We start from the raw sequence: 27,346 nt of genomic DNA on the forward strand, positions 1-27,346 counted from the left end.
GGTCTACACATATTCCTTTGATCCAGCAGGGGTCTACTTGTGTATGCATATCCATAGTTATATGCATTTGATATATTTGGCAAACTTGTGGCGGGGAGAGTAAACAGCACAACATTGCAATGAAAGCTGAAGAAAAACAGATGAGCCCATAGACCGCACACTAAGATCAGCCACCAAAACCCAGTTATCCAACACAGGAAGTGCAAGCACCTCCTCCCAAGATCTCCGGGGATGGGCGAACGGCAGGGAAAATGTAGTTTAGCCCTTTCCCTTCAGCCACCCTTATTTCCCCCATTCCCCATCCCCCCAAAATTCTTATTTTTTTGTTATCCGAATTGCTGGCATGGAGACAGCCAGCCTTCACATCCCAATCCAGGGGCGACCATGACAGCGCGTCCCTACAGCTGACCGACAAGCACCGCGGGGGACGTCCGCTGCCCATCCAACCCCCCTGAGATTGTTCCACCCGTATTTCCTTGGCTCGCCGCCGAGTCTCCTAAAGGAGAACTACATTTCCCAGAAGGCCGCGGGTCCAGGCGCAGGCGCAAAACCCCCCCTGGGAGCCGCTGCGGCGAAGCCGGCCCTGTGATTGGATGCAGGCGGTTCCGATCGAGCTGCCCATTGGCTGTCCCGAGCGCTGCGCCCGATGCCGGAAGGGGGAGGGGGTGGAAAGCGTTATGGCGACGACGGTAGCTGAGACGGAGAGCGGGGAGGGCGCGCAAGAGATGATGGAGGGTGAGAGGCCGGGCCGTAGCGCGCGGGGTCCGAATCTGGGTTGGGGCGGGCGAGGTTGGCTTCGGCCGTTGCGGGGAGGCTGCGGTTCAGGAGCCGTTGGGCGTCTGCGTTTTGCGGGAGGTGGGCGCTGTGGAGGAGGCTCACCGTGTGTTGGCGGGGAACCTACTTATGGGTGCAGAGGGGGGGCATTGGGAGGAAGCATGGTGGAATAATGGTATTGGGCAGGGGAAACGGGGGGTGTATGCAAAGCAGAGGCGGGGGGGGGGGGGAACTGTAAGAACCTCCCCGAATCTATATCCATATCCAGTGCATGTTCTGCATGCAGCTTGTTGGGTCTCTCTCCCCCACCCCCAATTCCCCCCCCCAAAAAAAAACACTTGGGTGTCTGACTTCTGTTACGCTGTTTGCGTGATCTACAAAATATATCCCTCCTGACACTGCTAATATAATTTTAAATGGGTGACATCTTTTCGAAGAAGAGGTATCTGATAACCCTCCCGCCAGATTAAGCGGTACCACTAAGTGGTCACTGGAATCCTTGGTGTCCGCAGTTTAAACTGACACACAGAGGGATCTTTGATATTCTTTAGGACCCCATTAGTTGCTTCACATGCTGCCTCTTGCCTCCCTTCAGTGCTTTACTTTACCTTGGAAAATAGTGCATTGAGGTGTTCTGTATGGTAGTGTAGGAATTGAAATTTTAATATGTATGACTCTCTTGTACTGTGAACAATAATGTGTGACTGCTTTTTGTGGGGACAGGAAAATTATTTAGGAGAACTCTGTTCTTGGACCTTTGAGGAGGAATTGCTGGTTTTGTTAGTATTTAAGAACGATGGGTTATGAATTATGAAAAAATATTACTCTGGGGCTTTTAATCCCAAAGGCCAGTAACCATATTAAGGCATGAGACCAGGAAAACAAAACACAATGGGTGCTCCATCAGTAGTGCAAAAGAGCACTGCTATTGACCCTCTCTATGTGTGTTCTGTTGAAGAACAGTAGGAATAGTCATCCTAGCATCTTAGTACTTTCCCCAGTCATTACTAATTCTATTCTGCAGAGAGCAAAAAATATTAAGAGCTGAAATTTCTTCACATGCACTGTTTCAGTAATCCTTACAGCAACTCTATATGGTAGGTGAATATTATGCCTGTATTACAGGTGCAAAATTAAGACTGACAGAGTGATGTGCCAAAAAATAGGGAAAAGAGTAAGTTTATGATGCAAGCTAATCTGACATTTGAATCAAAAACATCCTAGGGCAGGCTCTACTCTAGGGGTGGCAAAGTTCACGCTTGTTCGATCTGTTGTTTTTTACTAGAACCCCAAAATCTGCTGACAAGAAGCAAGTGCAAATGATGTACAGTTATAATTAAAGGGTGTCTCTGAACACATTCTGAACCTAAGGATTTGTTTTCAGTACTGTACCAGAACTGAACTGAGCTCACAGTTATTTAACACAAAAGTTCACTTCTGGTTAGCTTTCTTCATTTTAGCAGCCCAATATTTTATTTTGTTTGGGGCAGGGTTCTTTTGTTTTTTCTCTTATTTAACAATTGGAACTCTGCAAATCATCCTGTGATCTACTAGTAGATACAGATATGCCTTTTGCCCATACCTGCTGTACCAGTTCCCTCCTGTAATCAAATCTATGATATAGATTAAGCACAGAAATTTTAAAAATGAGTCATCTTGGTCCCTAAGCAGGTGATTTTAAAGTAAGCTCCATGTAGGCTTGATATACTTAGGTTACTTTGTCAGATTCTGTACAGCTACTGTTTTTCTTTAACATCTGTTTAGACTTTGTGATGTTGGATACATATGGCAAACTAGATGTGTATGCAGTGATCACACATGGCGATCTGTGTGTGGTTGGTCCTCTTTTTCTCACATACATAGTATGTGCAGGAAATTCATAACATCTGAAGCAGTCCTGAAGTCTGTGGTGGTGTCTTGGAAAGATTTCTATGCCATGTGTTACATGAAGTAATTATAATCTATACCTGCAGACTAGGTGGAGAAAAATGTACAAAAATCTTGGCAGGGTGCTCTTTCCTTCTCACTGAGTTGCCATAGAACAGTCCTTGGGCATCTGGTAATAAGGTTTCTTCCAGGAAGCTTGGAGAAGAGGAATCCTTGTTTGGGCTAATGTAGTAATTTATAAAAACAAAGATCATGTAAGCTAAACACACATGATAGTTCTATGCTCCCCACTTGGATCCATAGAGAACAATTACAAGTCATGTCTTACTTTTAGCTGGACACTGCGTGAATATGCCAGTTAGCTAGTAGCTTGTGGTAGCATTGAGCATTCCAACTAGCGATGTTGTTCTTTGAATCCTATTTTAAGGCTATAGACATCTCTGCATAATACCTGTGGGTGAGTCCTGTTACACTCAAGTCTTGTGGCAACTTAAAGCCTAACCAATTTTATTGTGACATAAATTGCTTTTTGGACAAGACTACTTTAATCACTGAAAGCTTATATGCCATAATGAAATATTAGTCTATTGCAGCAAAATCAACAAAGAATCATGGCTATTTCTCTGGAAACAGATGAACTCAGTTGGGCATACTTGTGAGTAAGCATGCATAGGAGCAGGCTGCCCTTCTCTTATGTTGCAAATATAGAAATTCCAATAGCAGGAGTGGAGAGGTTACCTGTGCCCCTCCAGATGTTGTTGGACTACAACTCCCATCATCCCTAACCATTGGTCATGCTGGCTGGGTCTGATGGGAGTTGGAGTCTATCATCTGCAAGATGGTCACAGGTTCCCCACACCTGCTTTAATACTATTAGTAGTTTATATGTGTGTCATTGTTTGCTTCCTTCCAGAAATAAAACTTAATTACAGAGTGTTTCTTTTACACAGTTGACAGGAGGATTGAGTCTGAAGAGTCGGGAGATGATGAAGGGAAGAAGCAAACGGTTTGCATAGTAACAGACCTCAGTCAGCAGAGTTTGAGGGATGAACAGAATGGCGAGAATTCAACAGGTAAACTGTTATTCAAGAAAGAGAGATCATATGCTGGTATACACTTGAAGACATATCATAACCCATCACTTTAAAGCTTTAGGAGATGAGTTAAAGCAGGAGTAGCTAGCATGGTACTCTCTAAATGTTGAACAAGCATTCCCATCATCCCTGACTACTGGCCATGCTGACTGGGACATATAGGAGCTTGAGTCCACCAACATACAGAGGGCCATAGGTTAACCATCCCTTCCACCCCTTATTAAAGTGTTCTATACTTGCAGGCTTTGGGGTGCAATTTTTATACTGCACTGTATCTCCGCCTCCAGTAATGCTTTTGTATGTTTTGGACCGCATTGTTACTCATTTTCTGATAGTGTGCTGCTGCTGTTCTTTGATATACTAAAAACTTAATGCACTTTAATAGATATAAATTAAGATGTTCTGGGCTGTTGTAGAATATAGCTGTTCAGTTTCTATGAGCAAGATTTTTTATTTTTGTTTCTGTCTTTGTCATTCCATATAGCATCCACATTGGCCTCTTTGTAATGAGAAGTGGCTGGTTAGTTCCTTGCCTAGCAGAGGGTGTACATGGTTCAAAAGAGCTGAACACAAGAGGATTGACAATTGTTGAAAGTGAAGTTTGAGCTTATGACCTCTAATGGGTCTGGTCAGTAATTTTCCCCCTCAAAGTCTTACAGGAATACATGTTTGAGCATGCCATCTTTTAGAGGCAAACAGTGGTGTTTGGGCATGCCTGTGTCCAATGAACAGCAATTAAGTCTCCTCTAATTTTTTTAATCTTCAGTTTTTTAAACAAAACAAAAGATGTTTATGGTTAATACTTTAAGCTTAGTACCTTTTCTTGTATTTAGGCTACCGTAACATTTTTATTGTGAAATCTAATATTGGCCAGCAATCAATTTTGGCCAGCAATGAAATTCTTACTTTGCAGAAAAATTGTTTGTATTTGGCTTGATTTGAGAGCTCCTACTTTAATGCTGGGTTAGAGTTCAAACTTTTGGAGAAACTGTCTTGGCTGTTTCACTCATCCAAGCTGTTCTTGTTCTAATCCAACCTCTTCCTTCTGATTCAGTGTAGTACCCATAATATGTTTTAGAACTTTCTGCTGGCATTCTGTTTTGACTTGGAAGTCCAAGAATAAGCTACTCGGGTGTAATAATATGCTCCTTTTTCAGTGAAGTTTAATTTGGGGCTTTTCCAGGCAAAGTCAGACTGGAGCATTTATTAAAAGTCCTCTGTCATCCAAGGCAGAGATGGACAGCTTCCCTGCTTGCTTCACCTTGCTACATTTGGATAACCTGCAGAGTCATATAAGAACATGCTGGAAATTAAACCCACTGTGGTCTGTCTGAATCCAAAGCATAAGCATGGGTAAAAATATCTATTTGTCGCATACACCTTTTCTTAATCTGCTACTGAATGGAAAACAGAATGTTTCTTCTTCATCCCATGCAAGTTTATAAAATGTCATACACCTTCTTGCCAATCCTAATAGCATTTTTATTAGTTATAGCACACACATATCCACAAAGAAAATGTGGATATTTTTGTATGAATGCACACCTTTCAATATAGAGGCATATTCCTGCAGTGGCCTCAAGTCATACCAAATTATAGTTACCCACCTTGAAGGGGTTATAAAGCTGGATTGTGTTAGGTAACACTACATAAGGAGCCCATGTATGCTAAAGAGATATCCAGCATTTGGGGTGGCACGGCAGCCTGCTTCTTTCAGCCCAGTTTGTTTTGGGCTGAGGACTTGCAGCCTGTATTTCATCTCCTGCACATGTGCAGTTTTGGCATTCTGACAATTTTGAGCTCCTTTATTGTACTTTGCCTACGTCCCTGTGGTGCGCTCAGAGGGAATTTGCTTTCAGCCTCAACCACATGGTGGCAAAAATGTCAGCTGACTTCCCAACAGATTGTGACAACCGCTTTGATCATGAATATGTGCTAAATTAATAATAAGCGAGGTGGGCAGGTGGTTGCTTGCATTTGTTTCAGTATTAACTGAATGATGACATTTTCACAGCAAAGTGTCTCTTCTGCTGGCTTGTAGACTAGTGTTGGAGCTGCACGCTGCTCATCCCTCAAATGCAAGAATTCTTGCTTTACTGGATTTCAGAACATTGGTGGTTTAGGCAACTATTATTTAATCGGATTGCTATCTGTATTTGTCCATGAATGAAATATACTGAGATGAATTCAGTGCTATTGTGATCATTCTGTCAGCACAAGCATTTCTACTTGACGGTGTGAACATGCCCCTCTCCTTCCCCTACACACTGCTTTTGGGGTTCTCCCAACCTTACACACACACACACACACCCCAGAGCTGTTTTTTTGGAGGGGGTAGGTAAGCAGGATTTGTCATGCTGGCTCCCGCTAGCACAACTATTTAGTTAAATCCAGTTCATATCAGCCATCCAGTGCTTATCAGGTGGTGGGAATGTGTGTGGAATTTGGGTGCATAAAAGTCGACTGTAGCAGAGTAAATAGGCAAGAGCATCCAGTTGTTTTCCCCACACCTTTCTTTCCATTGGCCCTTCTTGCTTCCTGTAGCTGATGATTTGAGAGCGGAAGCTTGCAGAAAAGGATTTGGAGGAGAGAGGGTGGCTTTGCACATGAGAGAGCAGGTGCGGGGCACCTTTGGCCGAACTACAACTCCCTTCAGCCCCAATGGGGCCAATGGGATGGTGGAAGTTGCAGTTCAGCAAAATCTGGGGAGCTAAAGATTCCCCTCGTCTGAGATAGAGCAAGGGGGAACTGGCAGAGTTGTTTATGAGATCAGGAGACCAGCTCAAGAGGGGAGGGTAGCGAACGGTTCGGTGGGTGTCAGCAAATCCTGTGTGCTAGAATAAATGGCTTCTGTAGCCTTCCTGGGTCATTATTTGTTCACAAGTTTGTCATTGTCTGAGGGGGAGATTGCCATGAGCCTGTTAGTCCTGTCCCTTCCATTGCATCCCTGCTTGCTTCTCCTGCCACATGTTGGGAAAGCAACATCTATAGTAGGAAGCTCCCTTTACTTGTGCAGGTTCTGTGCACAACTAAGAACCTTGACATTTCAAGGTTGTAAATTGCTTGGAGAGCCTGCACAAGTACAGTTAGCTCCCCACTGTCAATGTTTGCCCTTCCATGCTTGAAAGGTGGTGAAACTGGGGGTGTGACAGAGGAGATTGGAGCCCCTGGACTCTTCTCCCAAAGCAAAAACAGGCCGCAAAACCAATAAAAGCACTGCTGACAAACTTTGTTTTGAAATAAAGAGAAAGAAACTTCAGTTGCTTGGCTGCCACATTTTGGAAACGTCCTTCATTGGGAACATGTTTTATATAACAATTTCCACCAAGTACTTGAATCACAATACCGGCTTCTGTTTACTATAGTGGCTGGTGAACTTGATGGAAATTGCTATACACCTGGAGTTCCTTTTTCCCCCTGCTTGTTCCTGCTCATTGTGTTGAGGCTTGAACGCCTGAAGAGGGCTTATGTTGCTGAACATTACGTGAAGGAGAAAATCCACCCACCTGCCAAATGGAAAGCTTGCATGAATTATTCAGCACAAATCTCTGAAGTCCACCTCCACTCATGCATACAGAGTGAGAATTGCATTTAGGAATGAGGTTGGGTTTTGAAGGGGGGGGGGAATCAAAGCAGCAAAACAGTTTCTTCAAACAGCTGGTAATACCAGGTTCCCAGTGTACTCTAATGAAAAAAGTGAGACCTAATAATATAGCTTGCAAATGTATCTGGCTGACTTTAATCATGAAGAATGTGGCTGTAGTTCTTCAGGTGACTAGACCAAGAAATTGGTGTTCTGCCACCAGATAATCCTTGTGATTTTTGTTTCTTCCATTCCAAGAGCTGTGCCATGTTACCCAAAGGGAGCAGGCTGCAAAGATGGCTGATGACTAATCTAACATTTCTGGTAACAGTTATATAGTTTGTACAGTTAGCCACTTTGCCGGCTATGACTTTCCTCCTTTAGCCACTGAAGCACAACTTCTGTTAGTGCAATGTTGTAAATGTACTTTTTTTTTTAAAGGGTTCATCAGTATTGCTTCCTTCAGTGTATATCACACTTCTTATTGGCAACGTGACCACCAGGTTAGGAGGCCTAATCCACTCTGAATACGTTAGGTGTTCCCTCTCTCTTTTGAAGGCATTCTTTCTCCTATGGGAGAGCTGACATTGCAATCTTGAGTTCAGTTGATGAGCAGCATGGGGTTTAAGCAGAGTGCATTTGTTCTATTGCAGCTGAAGCCGAGACGCCGGTGGATATGGAGACGATTAGCCTGGATCCGGAAGCAGAGGTAATATAGATTTAATTTCCATTGTAGCAATACATGGGAAGGGCCCACCGAGGAAGAACTCTGAAGCCTGTGTGATCAAGAATTTCTTTTCAAGAGTTAACAGATTTCCCCCCTTTAAAATGTATATATTGTTTCTGTGCTGAGATCTAGCGCAATGGTGGACAGGTACTTGGTATGAGAAGAGCTGGATCACAACAGCAGAGAAATTGGGGAAGAGAGCTTCAAAGGCAACAAGATACTTTGCTGATGGAAAGTTGATACAAAAAGGGGTAGAGGCATCTGCCGTTCTCCTTTTTGTCTTTGAAGATCTGCACTGTCAAGCTGTTTTCAGATTCGTTGGTATGGTGGAAAACTTTTGATTAGACAGCATGTCAAAGGGCTCCACTTTCCCTAGAGAAGACTATAAAAAGGAATTAGCTGTCTGCTCTGTGTGTCTCATTCCCCAAAATGCAAAAGCAAGTGGCACACATGGTGTATTTATAAGCATATAGTTGCAAAGCATGTAACTAACACTTTCCCCACAGGATTTTCATTTCATTCAATCCTGAATGCCTCGGTTGTGATACGTTTCAGTTCTCGAACACCGAAAACCTGGAAGTAAATGCTTCCATTTTCAAACGTTTTTCAGACCCCAAATGTGCGATGCGGCTTCCGCCAAGGGCAAGAAGCTCTTGCAACCAATGGGAAGCTGCGCCTCAGTTTTCGAATGTTTCAGAAGCCGAATGGGCTTCCGGAATGGATTTTGTTCAAGAACCGAGGAACCACTGTACTATGGTAGTAATGTAACCAGAAGGAAGAATTGGGTGGCTTTGTGTGTTGACAAATGTACATTTGTTTACATATTTACATAAATGTACATGTGCTTTTTAAAAAGGGGAGGGGGCAGCCAACTTGCTTGGCTGATGCATGGGGAGGGATTTAGCCTGACATCTGAACTAGCATTGACATCACTGTGTACATTTGACTTTTCATTGCAAAGTTGAGGAGCTGGGCTTGTGCCGCAGAAGAAAAATAGGGCCAAATCCTTGTGTTTCTGATTGCTGAAAAAGATGTAATATATTCAGCACAGAGCCCCTTCTTTTAGGAAAGAGATGTGAGTCCTGCACAGCAATTGTGCTGATTTGTTTCTCTCTAAGCAGAAGGCCCTTGGGCTTTGAGGGTTTCCATCTAGTTAACAAAGGCCAGCTTTTCTGCACACTGTGATGATATCACCCACCCTTGCAACCCGCATGCTATAGGCCTACAATCTACCTTCATGCTACTTTAGAAGTAATGTTGAAATAAACCTTTGTGTGAATACTAAGACGGCTTGTGGCTTTTTATTGCCTTTCAGGATGTTGATCTGAATCACTTCCGAATTGGCAAGATTGAAGGGTTTGAGGTGCTCAAGAAAGTGAAGGTGAGACTCTTAAGGAGCCCTCTCTAGTTGAGCTGATATGGCTCTGCCATGGTTGCGTAACTGAGAGTATGCGTGGCAGCCAAAGTACTTTGCTATATTTCTCTAGCTAGAGGGATGCAGCATAATGGAATAAAGGCTGCATTTGAGAAGAGGGAAGCAGAGGGTACCCAGAAGTACACTAGTAGCATTCCACTGTGGGTCAAATTACATATGAAGAAGAAGAAGAAGAGTTTGGATTTGATATCCCGCTTTATCACTACCTGAAGGAGTCTCAAAGGGGCTAACATTCTTTCCCTTCCTCCCCCACAACAAACACTCTGTGAGGTGAGTGGGGCTGAGAGACTTCAAAGAAGTGTGACTAGCCCAAGGTCACCCAGCAGCTGCATGTGGAGGAGGACCATGACTGGATCTCCCAAACTCTTTAAAAAGCAAATTTGAAATCAGCCACTGAGTGAATTAACAGTGAGTGAATGAGCAGTGCTTGGGTGCAAGAATGTTCATTCCTTCACCATACCCTAAGCATTTCCTCCAATTCAAATTCTCATGCGCACACAGAGCTACTAATAGTTTCACCATGAGAAAAGGTAGACACAATACAGATACTTGTAATATTTCCCAAGTAGGGCTAATATCCACTTCAAGGGCAATTTTAAGCTGGAAAGTGGCATGAGTGCAAGCCTCATTGACCTGAGCACAGTTGTTTTTAGGCTTTATAAAGGACATTGGAAGATCCAGTAATTTGTACCACTTAGTTTGATTCACTATCTCCTTAGGTGGGCTGTGCAGTGGTATGCTATAGATGAAATTCCATTTTCTTCTAGCCCAAAGACTGCCAGGATTGGCAACAACGTGTCCCCCCCCCCCCGCCCCAGTGAAAATGCACAGTAACCCTTTTTGGCCACTGCAGCAGTCTTCATCTGGTGGGGAATGGGTGGAGATATTAAGAATTGGTGGAGGAGCAGGAGAAGAACAAATAATTTGAGTGAGGGCAGCATCCACCTGCAGAGAACTTATTTTCAAAGCTGTTTCATACACCGTATTAAGTGCATCTGTTGGGAGTGAGACTTGTGCGTTATTATTTTTACATCCTTTGTTTATCTTCTCTCTACACATCAGACTCTTTGTCTCCGTCAGAACTTGATTAAGTGCATTGAGAATCTGGAACAGTTGCAAAGCCTCAGAGAACTGGATCTCTATGACAATCAGATTCGAAAGATTGAGAACTTGGAGGCCCTGACAGAACTTGAGTGAGTACCTAGGCTATATAGGGCTTTAAAGGCTTTAAAGGTAATTGCCAGCACTTTGAATTGTCTTGGAAATGGACTGGAATCCAGGAAATTTCAATATTAGTGAGAGATGCTCCCATGTTTGTCTCCCTCTCTCAGAATGGCTATCCTCGTTGTAACATGCTTCTTTTCCTGGATCATAGATCTTATTGTAGCTTGCATGGCTATGTAAGACAATGGCTTCATGCAGACACCATTCCATTGTTAATTCAGACATTGTGCCTAACTATACTTAGTACAAAACATGGTTTTTGGTTGCGTGGCCAAATTTGTTGTTCATATAAAGAGAGACTACAAGCTATCATCCCACCTGCAGAAGCTTCTTTCAGCCAGTATATACAAAGCTCTTTGATTTCCTCAATCTGTTGCTGGACTGCAATCCCCATCATGCCATTCTGCTGGTGGAGGTGATGGTCGTTGGAGTCCAACAACATATGGAGGGCCACAGATTCCCGCCGCCCTTGGTGTAAAGAGTGAAGTTACAGATTTAGACTGGGGGAATCCAAGTTCAAACCTCCAGTGAGCCATGAAGCTTGGGCCAGTCCCATACTCTCTCATCATACCCCACTTCTGAGTCATTGTGAAAGTAAAATAGGAACCAGCTACATATATAGCACTATGAGCTCTTTGGAGCAAGATTGGGATGCTATGCCTTAGAAGATATCTACATTTTAAAGTATTTTCCTTTGTTTCCTGTTTAGGGTCCTGGATATTTCGTTTAACATTATACGGCACATCGAGGGGCTGGACCAGCTCACTCAGTTAAAGAAACTCTTTCTTGTGAACAATAAAATCAGCAAAATTGAGAACCTAAGCAGCTTACATCAATTACAGATGTTAGAGCTGGGATCTAATCGAATCAGGGTAGGTATTTGATGGTGGTCTGTAAGGATCCGTCATTGGTATAGCTGAGAAATCAGTCATATCAGACAGGAGTGGGGAGAAGTAAAAACTTTCAGGTTGCAAATGTGCTGCTGCTGACTGCAACAGTGACTTCCAGAGGGAGACTTAAGAAGCATGGAAGAAGTGTCCATTTGGCTTCCAAATGCTTTCCTTGGCTACCTCCCTGATTTCTATTAAAAAGGGTGTTGCTCCCCCTTCTGAGAACCCTAACCCTAACTCAAGAAAAACATTTTAAAATGCAAGAGGGAAACTCATTACAGTGTTGATTGTGGTTGGCACATGGTGCTTTCAAACAGCACACAGAAAGACAACTTCAGGTTGTTACATAAGGGGACCCAAACTTTGAAAAGTACTGGAGGAACAAAGGCTTGTAACTGTATACTACTGACAGCATAGATTTGAAGGTGGAAGAAAGCCAAACTGTAGACTTGGCAAGATCAGATAGTACATTAAGAAACTATGATTTTAGGAAACAACCCCCCCTCCAAAAAAAAAAAAAGATAATGAAAGTAGGGTAAACAGCTGATAAGCAACAAGAAGTTGAGTGGAACTAGTTATGTGAAAGCGGCAACTCAAGCTAGAAGATGAAATGAAATTTTGAGACACAAATAAGCAGAATATTCTCTGTTCCAGTACATAATCAAACATCAGTGAAATAATATGACTAATAACTATTTATATTGGATAGTCAGCATTCTCTCTTCCAATCCCTTCATGTAATCACTTGTTTTGAAAAATACTTTTAAACATAAGATACTTTTTATTTCTTTTATTGACAATGCTGACCCTGTCTCCACCCCTGAATATTCTGCCAGGTGGAATTATCTCATTGTTCCAGCTTCACATGGATTCCCCAGGTGCTTAATAATTAAGAAGGTACATCCTGCTAATGGGATTCTGTAGGCCACTTGTTCTGAGTGAGCTGCCCTAAAGATTCTGCCTTCTTAAGGAATTTCTTCTCAGAGCTTCTTTGGGAGTCCAAATGACAAAGAACTCAAACTTGAAACTGAAAGTTACTATTCTGCAGCATTTCCACACAGCTTAACTATGGATACTGTGTTAGTTCAGCTTGCTTGACCAGTGCAAAGTTGAAGTCATCAGTCATACAGCATGAGACTTCTGATCTGAATCATCTCATGAGCCACCTTCAGTATACAAGTTTGTGATAAAGGAGTGGGTGGGGTGATGTTGGGTAATTGACTGTGCTACAGTCTTACTAAGTAGTGAATGTGTTGCAAGAGGTTTGCTTGCTAGAATCAAGGATTGTAATGTTTACTGCGGTCAATTTGCAGGCAATTCAGAATATTGATACGTTGACTAATCTGGACAGCCTGTTTCTGGGAAAGAACAAAATCACCAAGCTTCAGAACCTGGATGCATTGACAAACTTAACAGTGCTTAGTATACAGGTATCAGCCCTGGACTTCCCATTCCATTTATTTATTTATTCATTTATCATGTCTGCTTTTCTCCTTCATATGAACTTTGCAGCAGTTTAGACCTTTCAAAACTAGAATGACAAAAAGACCAGTAACCTCTATGAATGAAGGGAGGCAATTATAGTTATAGTTCAGATTGTGGAAGGAAGGAACTGTCAACCAGTTCTCTCAGCTTATCATTTTCCAGTCTTAAAATGAGTTCTCTACATTTCTTCAGCAATTTGCAATTGAAAAAAAATGAAAATTCTTCAGCATCTTAGTGTGAATTTATTCTAATAAACACATTTGTGTATACAGTTTTGATTAATGTACAGATTTTTATAAGCAATTTCTCCTAATGCATTTTTGGTATGATATTGTCACTAATAGTTTCATTTTTATGCATGCTTTCCTCTTAAGTAATGTGCATGGGCCAAGGTGTACATGTGATATTGTGCAGCTGCACAGTGACTCCAAGACTTGTATAAAATGTGCCGTGCAAATACAGTGAGTTCAGTAGAGAGACATGTAATTTTTTTACCTGAAAAGTCTGGTTCTGTCAGGTTAATCCATTTTTATCACCACCCTAGAGCAATCGGTTGACCAAGATTGAAGGGCTGCAGAGTTTGGGGAACTTGAGGGAGCTGTACCTTAGCCATAATGGCATAGAAGTCATTGAAGGGCTGGAAAACAATGTGAGTTGCCTATTTATTGTTATTTATTCGGTGCCATCCTTGTACATGCCATTTTACAAAGAATGAGCAGTCAAGTTTCTACCCCAAGAGGCTTGTAAACTAGACACAGACGCAAGGGAGGCAACAGAGGAAGGGGACAGAAATGGGGGAATATGGAAAGAACACACATTTATTTTAGTTACACATGTATAGGCTTAATTTCAGTAGAGCATTGGGACTAGGTGGTTGTTCTAATGACTTCATGGAACGGGTGAGTTTTGAGGAAGGAAGGAGTTGCATCATAGAGACATCCTGGAATGGCAGCTGAAGGATACGGGACAGCAATGAGGAGAGCACAGAGTTGTGTGTGTGTGTTTGTGTAAGCAGAGTCTTTTGAGGGACCAGGAGACCTTCGGATTACTGCAGGTGATTGGAGATAGATGACTATAAGCCACAGGCAGGGATATGTCTGGATATAAGTGTGTGGAGATAAAGGAGGAAGGCCATGGAGGGGGTTGAAGGTAAGGAAAAGAAGCTTGTGTGGTGAAGAGGAAGCTAGTGTGAGGATTTAGGAAAGGGTGTTAATGTGGTCAGTTACAAGAGAGGTAAATAATTTTGGCAACAGCACTGGATAGAAGTAGGGAAACCAATGTGAGGAAGCAGAAGACCAGCAAGGATGATGCGCAATGTGAATGTGAGTTTCTGCCAAAGGGGAACAAAGGGTTGTAATTTTTGTACTGTGGGAAAAGGAGAAGCATAGAGTATTTAGCCTCACTTGGTTATATAAAGCAATATTGAGGTAATTCCAGCACACTAGTAGTATTTTGGGAAGTGGGTTGTGGTTTTCTCTTGAGGCGTTATATTTATCCAAAAAAATTGAGTTTATGTCCAAAATTGGCCTGCTAGTTCTGGCCAGTTCAGTAATTTTTTCCAATCATGATGTTTAGATGCCAAAGGTCAAGTAGGGTTATACCTTAGGGAGAGCAGTTGATTCTGCAGTATGTATGGTTGATGAACTTTGGCTATTTTGCTACATGGCATGTCCCTTAACGCCTATTAATGTTTCGTCCAAGGGTGCACAATTTGCAAGAAGACAAGAATGAAAATAGAGACTAAAGTTTTCTTTATGCTTGTTTCAGAATAAATTGACAATGCTGGACATTGCGGCCAACAGGATCAAAAAGATTGAAAATATTACCCATCTAACAGAGCTCCAAGAATTTTGGGTAAGTCTATGAGAGGGAGACCAAGAAGTGCTTACGGACCAGCAGCATAGCCACAATGGCTACGTTTGGCCTCCACTGTCAGAGGCAGTGTTTGTCTGGGAATCATAGGAGGGCAGAGTACTGTTGTGCTCATGTCCTGCTTGCAAGCTTCCCATATGTATCTGGTTGGTTACTCTCTAAACAGGAAGAGCTGAGCTAGATGGGACATTGGCCTGAATCAGAAGGCTGTCCTTAAGTTTTTAGAATGGTGGCTTAAGAGCCCGATAACCTGATCTAGTACTCAGTCGCTGATGGTGTGAGAGAGTTTCCAACTCTCTAAAGTTCTGCAGTGACAGAACTTTAATTCCAGGCTGTCCTGCCAAGCGGTCAGAAATTGGGGATCCAGAAAGGCACCTTTAATACAGCGCTCAAACAAAATTATTGTACTGTATTTTGGGGAGAGCGGATGTCATTCCCATACACTGAATTTGCATGTGTGTGAGGGCCACAGCATGGGAAGCACTGGGCTCAAATAATTAAGTCTACCACGTGCTTCTCAATCCAGTCAAAAGGAGGAACAAGCATGCATCCTCCTGTCCCCACCCTTGCCACTTGTTGGGCCTGAGGACTGCTCCTTAGCTTATACCAGTCATGTGGGAGCTGCAGCAGCAAGGATTCCTTTTGTGCCATTTGACTTAATAGGAAAAGCCCTGGCCCATCTAGGGCCACGACCCTGAGATTAAGAATCTATTCTTTACCGACTCTCAAAAATTGCTGGCACTTTTCTTTTGTGTGTGTTTTACCCAGATGAACGATAACCTCATTGAGTGCTGGAGCGACTTGGATGAGCTGAAAGGAGCCAAGAACTTGGAAACAGTCTACCTGGAGCGAAACCCACTGCAAAAAGATCCACAGTACCGACGCAAAATCATGCTGGCCCTTCCATCTGTCCGGCAGATTGATGCCACCTTTGTCCGGTTCTGAACCCTCTCCAGTCCCTTACCTCCTTCCTTCCTTCCTTCCTTCCTTCCTTCCTTCCTTCCTTCCTTCCTTCCTCCCTCCCTCCCTCCCTCCCTCCCTCCCTCCCTCCCTCCCTCCCTCTCAGAGTGTCACAGATGGGATTTTCATCCACACTGCATCCTCTGTCTTCAACCCTCTGACACTTAAAGAGCAAACGGCTAACCAAGAGCACTGATAACAGACCTTGCGTATAATGCACACACTTGTTGTTTTTTGATTATTATAATTATTATTATTATTAAATCTTAAATGTGTGAGATTTCCTGGTTGTGACAGTGTCTGTTCCTACTGGGCAGTCTAGTAGCATGTTCAGAGATGTACTCTGAAACCTGAGCATTTTCTGTCTGTAAAGTGTTGGGCGCTTCTGTTCTTGCAAAATTGCGTGGTGACCCATTGGTCCCCTAAGCTCTTTCCCTGTCACTGACACCTAGTAGTAATAGCCCCTGAAACAACTGTTCAGAGCTGAATAGCATCAGCATTGTTTTACATATTGAAATAAGCCCAGGAAATGGGGACAGGGAAAGGATGCTCACACTGCGGAATGCAATCTGTAATTCTGTTCCCTTTCCTAAACTGAGGAGGCAGGACCATCTTGGATAGCCTGTCTAATGAGCATAGTAGCAAGTAGTTGCAAGCCAGCCTCTATTGTGTAGTTTAGCAGCTTCTTCCAGTCTACACTTTGATCTGCATTCCATAATGTAACAGCTGGGTGTTGTACCTGTCAATATTTGCACTGGAAATGATAGGTCACATCCTGGTTCTTCTCATTGTGCAAGCATGCCTGTATTCCATATGCTTCTATTTGCCATTCTAGCCCTCTCATCTGCAGGTGTGCGTTCTGATGGGATGCAGTTTAGCAGCATGACGTTTCCATTTGTTTACATGTACTTGAACTACTTGAGATTCCTGCATTGCAGGGGTTTGGATTAGATGACCCTCGGGGTCCCTTCCAGATCTATGATTCTATGAATACATTGCATTCCTCCTGCTGATTTATAAAGGCAGACTCCTTTATAGTGGCAAAACGAGCTGCACCACTTGTGTGTGAAATTCATATGGTGTTAATTTGTTGGGGATGAGGGAAGAATTAGCAATTCTATCGATGATCAAACTGTGACTATTATTGCCAACTAGTTGTTTTATTTATTACAATTAGTTATATTTCTCATGCGCCTTTCAAGATCTAAATCCTACCAAGGCAGCTTACAAGTAATATTCAAGTGCATACCTCAAAAACACAATAAACAATACTAATATATTAAAATACATCAGAATCCTTCAGCAGGGCAGTAGATCACCGTGTGGTGAGGGGAGCAAATCTAGGGGTGGGGTGTTCTCCTGTCTCCCGTTCCTAGAAGCCTTCCTACAGGAGAGTTGATGGTAGATTATCCTGGTGGGAAAAGGGGGCAAGAGAGTAGGGAAAGGGATCAGGGTGAGATGGTGCACAGTTTTATATCTCTTAACGCTAAGTTATTTAGGACTCTCCTTTGTCTTTTAGGAGTAACCAACTAAATGTATGCATAAATTTGAAGCCAATGCCTTTTCTTAGGGGCTGTTGGACATTACTTTAACTGTGCCTCATGAATATACCCGCAGTGGAGGTGAACGGTCCTCTATTTTGAACAAGTGTCCTGGAAGGCACCATATTGCGAAGTTATCTTTCGGCAACTCTTGAGAGGGCCCTCGGCAAATAGTCAGAATATATCGGTTTGAAATCGTCTTTGCAGAACAATTTTCTCCAAAGAACTGAGGGCAGTACATTGTAACAATATGGCTGAACAGTGAATTGAACCTGGGTCTTCTTGGTCGACCTAGTGCAATGCTGTATTCAACTTATCCCATGGCTCTCCTGCAGAGAGTGCCGAACTTTTCTTCAGGAAAGCAATTCCGGTCAAGCTGAGCAGGGTAATGTGTGGTGCTGTACTGGCCTTGAGTAAAGAGATTTCACTCTTGAGAACTTGGCACCACAGACATTGCAATCTTTATTGATCATCTACCTAAGAGTTTTCTCTGCACGTTGAAGTGATTTCTAAATTGACCTCTCTGTTGTACCCCTGCAGCAGTATGCACTAGTCACAAGAAGGAATCAGAAAGCTGAAGAAAAGCCAATGGAACAGCTGGCATCTAGAGGAAAGAACTGGGAGGGGGAGCGGTGTTAATGTTAATACCTTTCAAGTTTATCTTGGAAATAAAATGTTAGTTCAGTTGAGGACACAAACCACAGGGAAATGGAACCTATAGAAATGTAGAGTTTAAGGTAGACGTGAAAAAAGTTGATGCTCCACTATGTGTATGACTTGTGCCTAAATGTTACCCATCTTGATTGATCCCCGGGTACCTGTAGGTGTGAGGAATGCATATCCTGTAAAATTAAGTACTCTGGTTTTCCTGGTCCTTTCCTTGCCTGTGTTTTCCCCTGTTGCCTGAAGGTTTTCCTGTTGTCTGAAGACTGAGCTTAGAAGTTAGTTAGGTTTGTTGGTTTCAGAGCTGCTGAATGCCAAGCTTTCCATCACTCTCCAATTATGATCTCATAGGCGACGGCTTCAGAACTCTCACGTCAGCAGCAGCAGGTGAGGTTTTAACAACTCTCCGTAGGACAGATTGTTGTCTAGGCCCTCCCCAACCTGGAACCCTTCAAATGCTTTGGACTACGGCTGCCCTCCACCACAGCTAATGGAGGAAAAGGCTATCAATGGTTACTAGTCATGAGGAATGTGTCCTACCTCTCCTATTGGAGACGGTTTGCCTCTGAATACTATTTGCTGGAAAATGACTCCAGAAGAGAGGCCTATTTTGCCTATGTCCAGCTTGGGGACCTCCCATAGGTAACTGATTAGTCACTGTAGGGAACAGAATGCTGGACTAGAGGCCTTTATTTGCATCTAGTAGGGCTCTTATTAGGAAACAGGAGGCATCCAATGGAGTGAAGGAGCAGTAGTCCCTCCTCCCTTTTTTTCTTCCCACCTCCCCTTCCTTCCCATTGATCAGACAAAGACTCACTTGACATGCTAAAACCTGACAAAATGTGGCTGCTTACGTTTATGCTCAGTTCTACAGATCCACACCCTCTTACCAAACAAAGGCAAGGTCCGGTAAAATTATTAAACAGGAACGGTCTTGGGAACCTGCCTGCAAGTTTCAGATTCCTCCACCTTATGCATACACCCAGGAATCTCTTGGAGTGGATGGTGAACAACAACAGAGTGGAAAAGTAGAGCAGTGGCATTTTACTGACTTCAAAACTCAAGGGAAGAAGGACCAGGAGGAGGAGGAGAATAACAGTACGTTTAGCATCCTTTGTATGTCCTTGGAATCTCACGGGATACGTGCAATGGAGCCACTATCTGATAGCAACTCAGCAGAGGGAGGGAGAGTATGGACACAGTAACTTCATCCACATTACCAGGTATTTTACAAGCAAACCTTTCTGCATATAAATTGGAAAGCAGTGCAAAGTAGTGTTTGGGCATCAGGGGTGTTTGGGAATTTTGAACTTTGATTGTCATACCATGACCAGATTCAAAGTCCCTCCCACCTTGCATTCACCCCAGCTGAACTGGGAAGCTCAGCTCCAGTCAAGCCTAAGTCTGTCTCCTGCCTAGATTCCTTGTCTTATATGTCTGTTTTTTTGCCATGATAGAATTTGACACCATCCACAGTCTGAAACAACTGGAGTGCAGCAGGTAGCTTCATTACAATAGCTGCATCTGTCTAATGAAGTGTTGGTTCAACACCATCCACTAAAACAGGTAGTCAGTGTGAGCTCTCCAGGTATCATTGGACTACAGCTCCCATCATTGTGCCATTGTAATGGGCTGGTGGGTGTTGTTGTCCTACAACATCTGCAGGGCACCACGTTGGCTATCCCTGCACTAAAACCCCAAGCAAGCAAGCAATGCCACAAACTGCAGAGTAAAACCTCAAACTCACTAACCTAATCTGCCTGGGATGGAGGAAGAAATCCTTCCAGAAACTCAAATCACAGGTCAGCCCAACCCAGCTTTGAACTTGCAGCCACCACTGAAAGAAACTGCTGGGGTGCAAGTCCCCCTGATGTGTTAGCTGTGAAACAGAAGTGCTTCTATGTATTGCAGTGGTAGGATGTTGCTTTCTTTATTTCTCAGGTCCCTTTGACATTGGGCTGAGCATATTTCCTGGTGGCGGGAGATGGGAGGGAGAAAGACTTGCAGCAGGACATCTTCTCACACGTTTCTCTGGATTTCATCTTTGAGTCTGATCTGTACTAGCACTAGTTCTCCAGGGTTTCAGACGGGGGTATTTCCCAGCCCTAACTGGAGATGCTGGGATTGAACCTGGAAATGTTCTGCATAGAAAGCCCGTATTCTACCACTCGGCGATGGCCTTTCCCCCACTTGCACTAGTGGACGTCTACATCAGAGAGATGCATTCCATCACTAGTTCCAATGCAGTACAATCCTGTGTTTGTCTAATGGGATGTAAGTGTTACTGCGTTCAATAGGACTTAACCCCCAGGTAACTGTGTATGGTAGATGTGACTAACCTGTAGCCCTCCATATGTTGGTGGATGACAACTCCTAACATCCCTGGCCCTGGCATTGCTGGTTGGAGCCAATGGAGTACCAAAGCATCAGGAGCTCAGAGAACCACAGGTGAGCAGGATTGCAGTCCTGCTCCAGAGAAGTAAGAAGAAATACCTACTTTATTAATTTATATGGGATATTTCTAAACCTACCCGGACCCTGAGATCATCCTCTGGAGCCCTCCTTCGTGTGCCGCCTCCTTGAGAGGTCCAGAGGGTGGCAACACGAGAACGGGTCTTCTCTGCAGTGGCTCCCCATCTGTGGAATGCTCTCCCCAGGGAAGTTCGCCGGGTGTCTTCATTATACACCTTTAGGCACCAGGCAAAAATGTTCCTTTTTAACCAGGCCTTTGGTTGACCTGATCAACATCCCATACCCATTTAAAATGTGGCTCTTTTGGGGGGGGGTTATTATTGGGTTATTGCTTTTATTTTTATTTTATATACTGTGATCTTTTTATGTGAACTGCCCTGAGACCTCCAGATATAGGGCGGTATATAAATTCAAATAAGAATAAGAATAATTAAACAAAAAACAAAAAAAAACCTGTTAAACGTTACCAAATACCATCCTGTTGTACAACTGCAATAAATAAAACAGTTAAAAACAAATTTCCAAAGAGAAATTGGATACTGTCCCCAAGACAATCTTCAGTTATTTATATTCAAATGGTTTGCATCGGTTGTGAAAAAGAGCTGGACATTGGTGCAGGATTCCATAATTAGGAAGCCTAGTGTAGAATTTGAAGTCCATTTAGGAAGTTTTTTTCCAAATGGTTGAAAGGCATTAATTAGTTCAAGTTTGCTATCAATTCACCATGCAGTGAATGCGGCTTTTTTTTTCTTGGAAGCTAACATTTTGTTTCTAATTTCACCCTCCAGTCAACACACAAACTGAAGTAATAGAGCCAATAACCACAACTAGCCTCTTGTCCTTTTCCTGAATCATTTCTGGTCAGACAGGTTTATACTGCTCATTTACCATAGTTACACAACCCCAGCTGAGCTGCCAGCTGGCAAATTCAGGAAGCTGTCAATTAAGGGTGAAGTTTGCTTTCACTTCCTATGTTTCTAATTCGGACCCTTGATTTGAATTTCAAAGCCAAGGTGTAAAAGAGCTCAAACACAAAATCTGCATGTCTGTTGTTGTTTTGAAAAGATATATTCAACATTTTAGTTATGTAAAATAGTCTGGCATGCTTTTGCTGCTGCATATCACTCATTATATTGGATATGCACTAGGGCAGTTCAAGAAGAGTTTTACATCCGTTGTCCTGGCCCTCCCTGCCGAACAAAGAACTCAAGCTCCCAGTTCAGTTTCTGCCAAAGTCTTCAATGCATAAATCAGAACGGTACAGAGGCAAAGCACAGATTAATTACAAGGTGCAGCAAGCGCACAAGAGATATAGATACAGTATATGGCTAAGCACAAGCTAAGCCATTGATCCAACAAGCCACATGCCCCCTGCACCTTGCTTTTTGAAGGGCAGGGTGAGCACAGCATTTAGTGCAGCAAGCAATGGGAATCTCTGGAGTGAGCAAACAAGTGGGCGCTCCTCCCTTTACACCTCAACTACTCCCTTGCCTATCCTCTCTCAGCTGGACCCTCCCCTCATAGCTTTGCCAAACCCCTCTGTGAAGCGGCTCTCCCCCTCCACTAAAGAGCTCACCTGAGCCCAAACTGCTTGCTCACTTGCCTACCACTCTGTTATCATGCTAGAGTGGGCATGGATACCTACTGGTGGTCACGCAATTTGCAGCATGACAATAGCCTTTTTCATATGTATAGGAACATACATAGTACAGTGGTACCTCGGGTTACGAACTTAATTCGTTCCGGAGGTCCGTTCTTAACCCGAAACCGTTCTTAACCTGAGGTGCGCTTTCGCTAATGGGACCTCCCACTGCCAGCACACGATTTCCATTCTCATCCTGGGGCAAAGTTCGCAACCCAGAGCAACTACTTCTGGGTTAACAGTGTTTGTAACCCAAAGTGTTTGTAACCCAAGGTACGACTATTCTAAAATTATAAAGAAGAAGTTTGTAATCTCAGCAGAGGCATCCTGTGAGGGCTTCTGTGGTTAAAAGGCAGCCTTTCCCTTTTTTATTTCTCCCCTCCCCCCCCCCACAACTAAGTCCCTCATGACAATGTCTGAGGAGAAAATTGTAGAGAGCAAAGGGAGTTCTAGGACCAGCCATAGCTTGGATATACAGACATAGTTCCTCTCATCTAATCTCATTTTATCTCCTATGCTCTCACGAGTTTAGAATTCCAGGATATTGGGCAGTATATGCAAACTAACAAACAAATAACCACTTGGAAGAGCTATCCCCATGTGCATGTTCATAACTCTGGCCTTTACTGGCTGGAGGAACAAGAGAGGCTACCTTAAGGGGTTTGGCTAGCTAGAGAGCCTTTCTCAGTTCTCCATCCTTTAACTTCCTTAAGTCAACTTTTCTTAGGTTCCAAGTCTAAGCGTTTAAAAGTTGTGGCTCAAATTAGAACGCGAGTGTCAGTGAGTGCATATAAGGGTTAAAATTCCTTGTAGGAAAAGCCCTTCGAACTGCCTTTGGGCTTGTTCCCCAACATTTGAAAGTCAAATCCATAGGTATTTCCATTGTTTGCCTAGCAAAAGGAAATGTCAGTTCTGCTGCTTAGCAGGCTGCTTCAGTACATCTGGTGTGGTGGACTATTCTGGCAGTGAACTACACTGAGCCATTTCCTTCTTTCTGGCTACTCAGGTTGCATTCCTAAAAGGTGGAAGCTTTAAGCAAGTGAACGGGTGTCTGTGGCTACTTTGACAACACTGGCTATTTTCAGACGTGACTTGAAGGAGCTACGTCTGCCTGCTTTTCTTGCAGGGCAGTCCTCCAACTGGACTTGTGGCCGCGTGTGCTTACCATACTCTTCCTTCCCCTTTCCCATATGACTTTACCAGGATGTTCTGCTGCCTTTGTAAGCAGCTGGACTGGTTAGACAGGGAGCAGATTGCCAGCAGTAGTGGTTGCATTCAAGCTGTCTTCCTGAGGAGAAGGGGTGGGAAATTTTCTCCTTGCAGCACACATGCTTGGACTCTTCTGTGCTTTCCTGCACACTCAGTTGTTGGCTCAATTCCTCCTAGACGGCTTGATGGTGGCATGAAAAATAAAGATGCAGCGGAGAAAGACCAAAGAGGATGACACTCTGATCACAGATGAGCAGGATCTCCAGGAGGCCGGTTATGGGAGCTTAAAGACCACGGAGGACTACATATATGAATTCATCACCTTGGGCCCCGAGAAAGTCTCAAAGCAGACCACATATGAAAGCTTTGCTGATAACTATGGGCAGAATATAGAGGATGCCAAGGGTGGGAGGCAACCCATGAGTTACCCTGAGGTCCCACGGGTAAGAAAAAATTACTTGTCTTTTTTAGGGTTGAGGAAGAACTGGCTGTTTAGGTACATATTTTCTAGGCAGAGGTGGGAAAACTCAGGCCTGGGGCCAAAATCAGCCCTCTCTGACTGGCCTTCAGGACTCTATGTGCCAATCTCCACCCAAACCCCCTATTCCCAGGACTCAAGACTCACCCCTCACCAGCCCTGCCTTGAGTGTTTTTGCCTCACCATAAAGTTGTCCTTGGACTCAGATAATGTCTCTTATCCTTTGTACAGTAGTCTACATTCCAGTCACACAAAAATTAGAAGTTCCTCCCAGTGGCGTAGCGTGGGGGGTGCAGGGGGGGCCGGCCGCACCGGGCGCAACATCTGGGGGTTAGGGTTAGGGGGCGCAAATCCACGGGTTACGGGGTGCAAATTACTTGCCTTGCCCCGGGTGCTGACAACCCACGCTACGCCACTGGTTCCTCCTATACACGCACCCCTTCCTATCTTCCAGGGCCAGTGAGAAGCTTGGCCCAGAAAGGAAGAGAGACTTAGGGAAAGTTCAAAGGGCCAGACAGAAAGGCTCTGAACACCACATGCTTTAAAGTTAGAGGCACATCTTCTACAGCAGGGATTCTCAAACCATCTTCCTCTGGGCCACACTTTCAGAATAAAAAATTTGCTCACACCACATTTTTAAAGTGATAAGATACATTGGAAAACAAAAAGAAACAACTAGCAGTGCTTTTAAAGATCCATATCCTGCAAATAAAAATAAAAATATTTTGATCCTATCCTATCCTATAGGATATGTTTAAATATTTCTTTGATTGCCTCTGAGTCTTCCTGCCGCACTTGCCACCTTCTCCTGCCACACCAGTGTGGTGCACAACACTCTTTGAGAACCACTGTTCTAGACAGTATTGTTACAAAAGCCCGGCGCCTGCCTCCTCTCTCTGCCAAGCAGTGGCCAGAGCGCATGGGGTCACAGGCACACATACAGGGTCTGTGTCCCTTCAGAGAACAGAAGGCACAGTGGAGGCTGCCGTGCTTTAAGAAATAGGGTTTATTTGTCTATTAATACCTTCCATCTGCATGGAGGGCATCCAGATCTTACAGCATGGCCCAGAGCATGGGCAGGCAAACTAGGGGCCGGATCCGGCCCAATCACCTTCTAAATCTGGCCCACAGACGGTCTGGGAATCAGCATTTTTTACATGAGTAGAATGTGTCCTTTTATTTAAAATGCATCTCTGGGTTATTTGTGGGGCCTGCCTGGTGTTTTTACATGAGTAGAATATGTGCTTTTATTTAAAATGCATCTCTGGGTTATTTGTGGGGCATAGGAATTCGTTCATTTCCCCCCGCCCCCCAAAAAATATATAGTCCGGCCCCCCACAAGGTCTGAGGGACAGTGGACCGGCCCCCTGCTGAAAAAGTTTGCTGGCCCCTGGCCCAGAGCATTGCAGGCAGTCCTTCCTTCACCCTCACCAAGATGGACCTCCCCTTTCTTCCTCTTTCTTTTTCCCAGAAGCCACTTGCCCTCCCCCAGAACAGTTACCGTGGCAACCTTCCAACTCTCCAGTCTCTTGTCACACCTGGGACAAGGAGTTGTTGACCCTCAATTGCTCTCTGTTGTAATGCTAACAGCTCTGCTCTTCCCTCAGCCAGCCAGACTGGTTTGCATAAGGCTGTCCAGGAATCCCCCTGCAGTTTCTTATTCTCCCTTCATATCACAAAGAACTCCAAATCCTAGCATTTATTAATTTCTAGGGTTTAGAGGAGTCCCCCCTATTTCTATAACAGTATAATTCTATAGAGCCCTATTGTGGAGGAGGTGAGCAGGGATGGGGAGGAAGGTGTTTTTGCCCTCACACTTGAACTGTTGGGAGAAGAAAGGTACAGTGGTACCTCTGGTTAAGAACTTAATTCGTTCTGAAGGTCCATTCTTAACCTGAAACTGTTCTTAACCTGAGGTACCACTTCAGCTAATGGGGCCTCCCACTGCTGCTGCACGATTTCTGTTCTCATCCTGAAGCAAAATTCTTAACCCGAGGTACCACTGTATTAAGGCAGAACAACCCAGCCCTCCACCAGCCAGCATTGTGATATCAGACCTGACATGAGAAACCTCTGTTCTCTAGCAACAAGACCTAGATTGATTTACACCCCACTTTATGTGAGTGGGATTCCACTCATGCAAAGGGACTTCCTCTTCTCCCCCTTGAAACCCCTTGTGTCTCACAAAAGGCTGCTCTAGTAACAGTTCCCGAACCCTCACGAGCAGATTTTGAGGGGCACTGGGGCAGGGGAAAGGACAAAAAAATGAATTTCTGCCAAGCAAGTAGAAATCTGTTCTGCTCATGCACACAGCTTTGAATACAACTCATGGTTACTGTATATGACTTGTATATTATTCAAACTAGCTTGTCCTTATTGAGGAAGGAAGGGGAATAGGCAGATTTGGATGTAGTAGTGCAAGGTGGTAAAACTGGGCATGAGAAAAGCTAAACGGTAGTTGGGTCAGCCCTACTGTGCAACAAAGTGAAGCTGGTGGCTTTAGGAAGTGGAGTTTAGGGGAACAGATGAAGGTACGGTAGTATTTGGTGTCTCATGGAGGGAGACTTTTTCAAGTGCTAGCAGGTGATGGTGCCATTTGGTGCTCTGTTTCAGATGCAACAATGGCTTGAGCCAACATTGATAGGTTGTTTCATCCCTCTTCTAACTCTGCAAAGTGAGACGTTCAGCTACAGGACCCTCTTTGAGGTTATGGTAATAGTTGTGGAGGGCTGAGGAGAGCCATTGATTGTATTAGCACATAAATGATAAGCCATGAACCTTGCATGCATCCTAATTGTTTCCACTTCATGTGAGTGGGCAAACAATCTATAATAGCTTAAGGTTGTGTCCCAATCCAGGATTGTGGTTTGTTTGTTCTAGGCAAGCCAGGATTCAGAAAGCCAGCAGCAAACCTTGGCTGACAGCAAGGCTAACCATCTTGGTTTGTTAGAGAGAACAAGCCGTGATTCCAGGATTTTCCTTTCCAGATGATTTACCCACTTGCATGAAAGGCATAGTGAAACAGATTAGGGGTGATCAGGCTGTGTGCACCAGTATGCAGCCAATGCAAAACACAGTATATTAAGCCAATGTTCTTGCTTTGGCATTATGGGCAAACACTGCCATACTGAAAGATTCAGCACTCAAGGCTGGAGCAGCAAATTCTTGCTTCTTGTATTTTAGTGATGATTTGGACTGACCAAAAATGATGGCACTATTCTAATCTCCTTTAGACAGCTAGCACTGCTGGACTGAGAAATATGACCCTATCTGCTTTTTCATTTATTACTAACATTTTGTTTACAGAGGAATAAACAAGTGCCATTAAGCCATGCTGTGAAGAGCACTGCGAACCTCTTCAGTGATGAGACAGCCAGGATAGGTAAGAGAACACAGTTCATCACTAAATG

General features: G+C 43.8%; 2 protein-coding genes and 1 long non-coding RNA gene across 6 annotated transcripts in view; 2 read left to right on the top strand and 1 right to left on the bottom strand.

Moving 5' to 3' along the window:
- The first annotated feature begins 545 nt into the window (after window positions 1-545).
- PPP1R7 (protein phosphatase 1 regulatory subunit 7) lies at window positions 546-16,211 on the top strand. 2 transcript variants are annotated; one of them, XM_083613888.1, is made up of 11 exons: window positions 580-735; window positions 3,612-3,734; window positions 7,992-8,047; window positions 9,381-9,446; window positions 10,563-10,693; window positions 11,434-11,596; window positions 12,928-13,044; window positions 13,644-13,748; window positions 14,867-14,953; window positions 15,740-15,949; window positions 16,018-16,211. In XM_083613888.1, exons 1-10 carry the CDS (start codon window positions 594-596, stop codon window positions 15,914-15,916), a joined length of 1,167 nt encoding a protein of 388 aa, XP_083470014.1. In that variant the 5' UTR covers window positions 580-593; the 3' UTR covers window positions 15,917-15,949; window positions 16,018-16,211. The 2 variants fall into 2 exon arrangements, with proteins under 2 accessions (XP_083470013.1, XP_083470014.1); XM_083613887.1 differs by having other exon boundaries at window positions 546-735; window positions 15,740-16,211.
- An 847-nt stretch (window positions 16,212-17,058) lies between these two features.
- LOC310762639 lies at window positions 17,059-18,424 on the bottom strand. 2 transcript variants are annotated; one of them, XR_014548084.1, is made up of 2 exons: window positions 18,291-18,424; window positions 17,059-18,089 (listed from the first exon to the last, which is right to left on the bottom strand). It is a non-coding gene; the product is annotated as an uncharacterized lncRNA (long non-coding RNA). The 2 variants fall into 2 exon arrangements; XR_014548085.1 differs by having other exon boundaries at window positions 17,059-17,342; window positions 18,291-18,418.
- Window positions 18,086-27,346, top strand: part of ANO7 (anoctamin 7) — a 34,497-nt gene continuing 25,236 nt past the window's right edge. For both annotated transcript variants that reach the window (XR_014548074.1, XM_083613747.1), the window contains exons 1-3: window positions 18,086-19,358; window positions 23,636-23,901; window positions 27,243-27,318. Coding sequence is in view for 1 of the 2 variants with exons in the window: in XM_083613747.1 (XP_083469873.1) it covers window positions 23,665-23,901; window positions 27,243-27,318 (313 nt within the window). In the remaining variant the exon portion in view is untranslated. The remainder of the gene's footprint in view (window positions 19,359-23,635; window positions 23,902-27,242; window positions 27,319-27,346) is intronic.

The sequence above is a fragment of the Podarcis filfolensis genome (genome assembly GCF_964270895.1).
Source record: "Podarcis filfolensis genome assembly, chromosome: 5".
In the NCBI taxonomy this organism is placed as follows: Eukaryota; Metazoa; Chordata; class Lepidosauria; order Squamata; family Lacertidae; genus Podarcis; species Podarcis filfolensis.

Bases quoted from the DNA above. Each gene is read 5' to 3' on its own strand.
- PPP1R7 (XM_083613887.1), top strand. From the start codon at position 594: ATGCAGGCGGTTCCGATCGAGCTGCCCATTGGCTGTCCCGAGCGCTGC. The intron at 10,694-11,433 runs GTGAGTACCTAG...TTTCCTGTTTAG, and splicing joins GAGGCCCTGACAGAACTTGA to GGTCCTGGATATTTCGTTTA. The intron at 11,597-12,927 runs GTAGGTATTTGA...GTCAATTTGCAG, and splicing joins TGGGATCTAATCGAATCAGG to GCAATTCAGAATATTGATAC.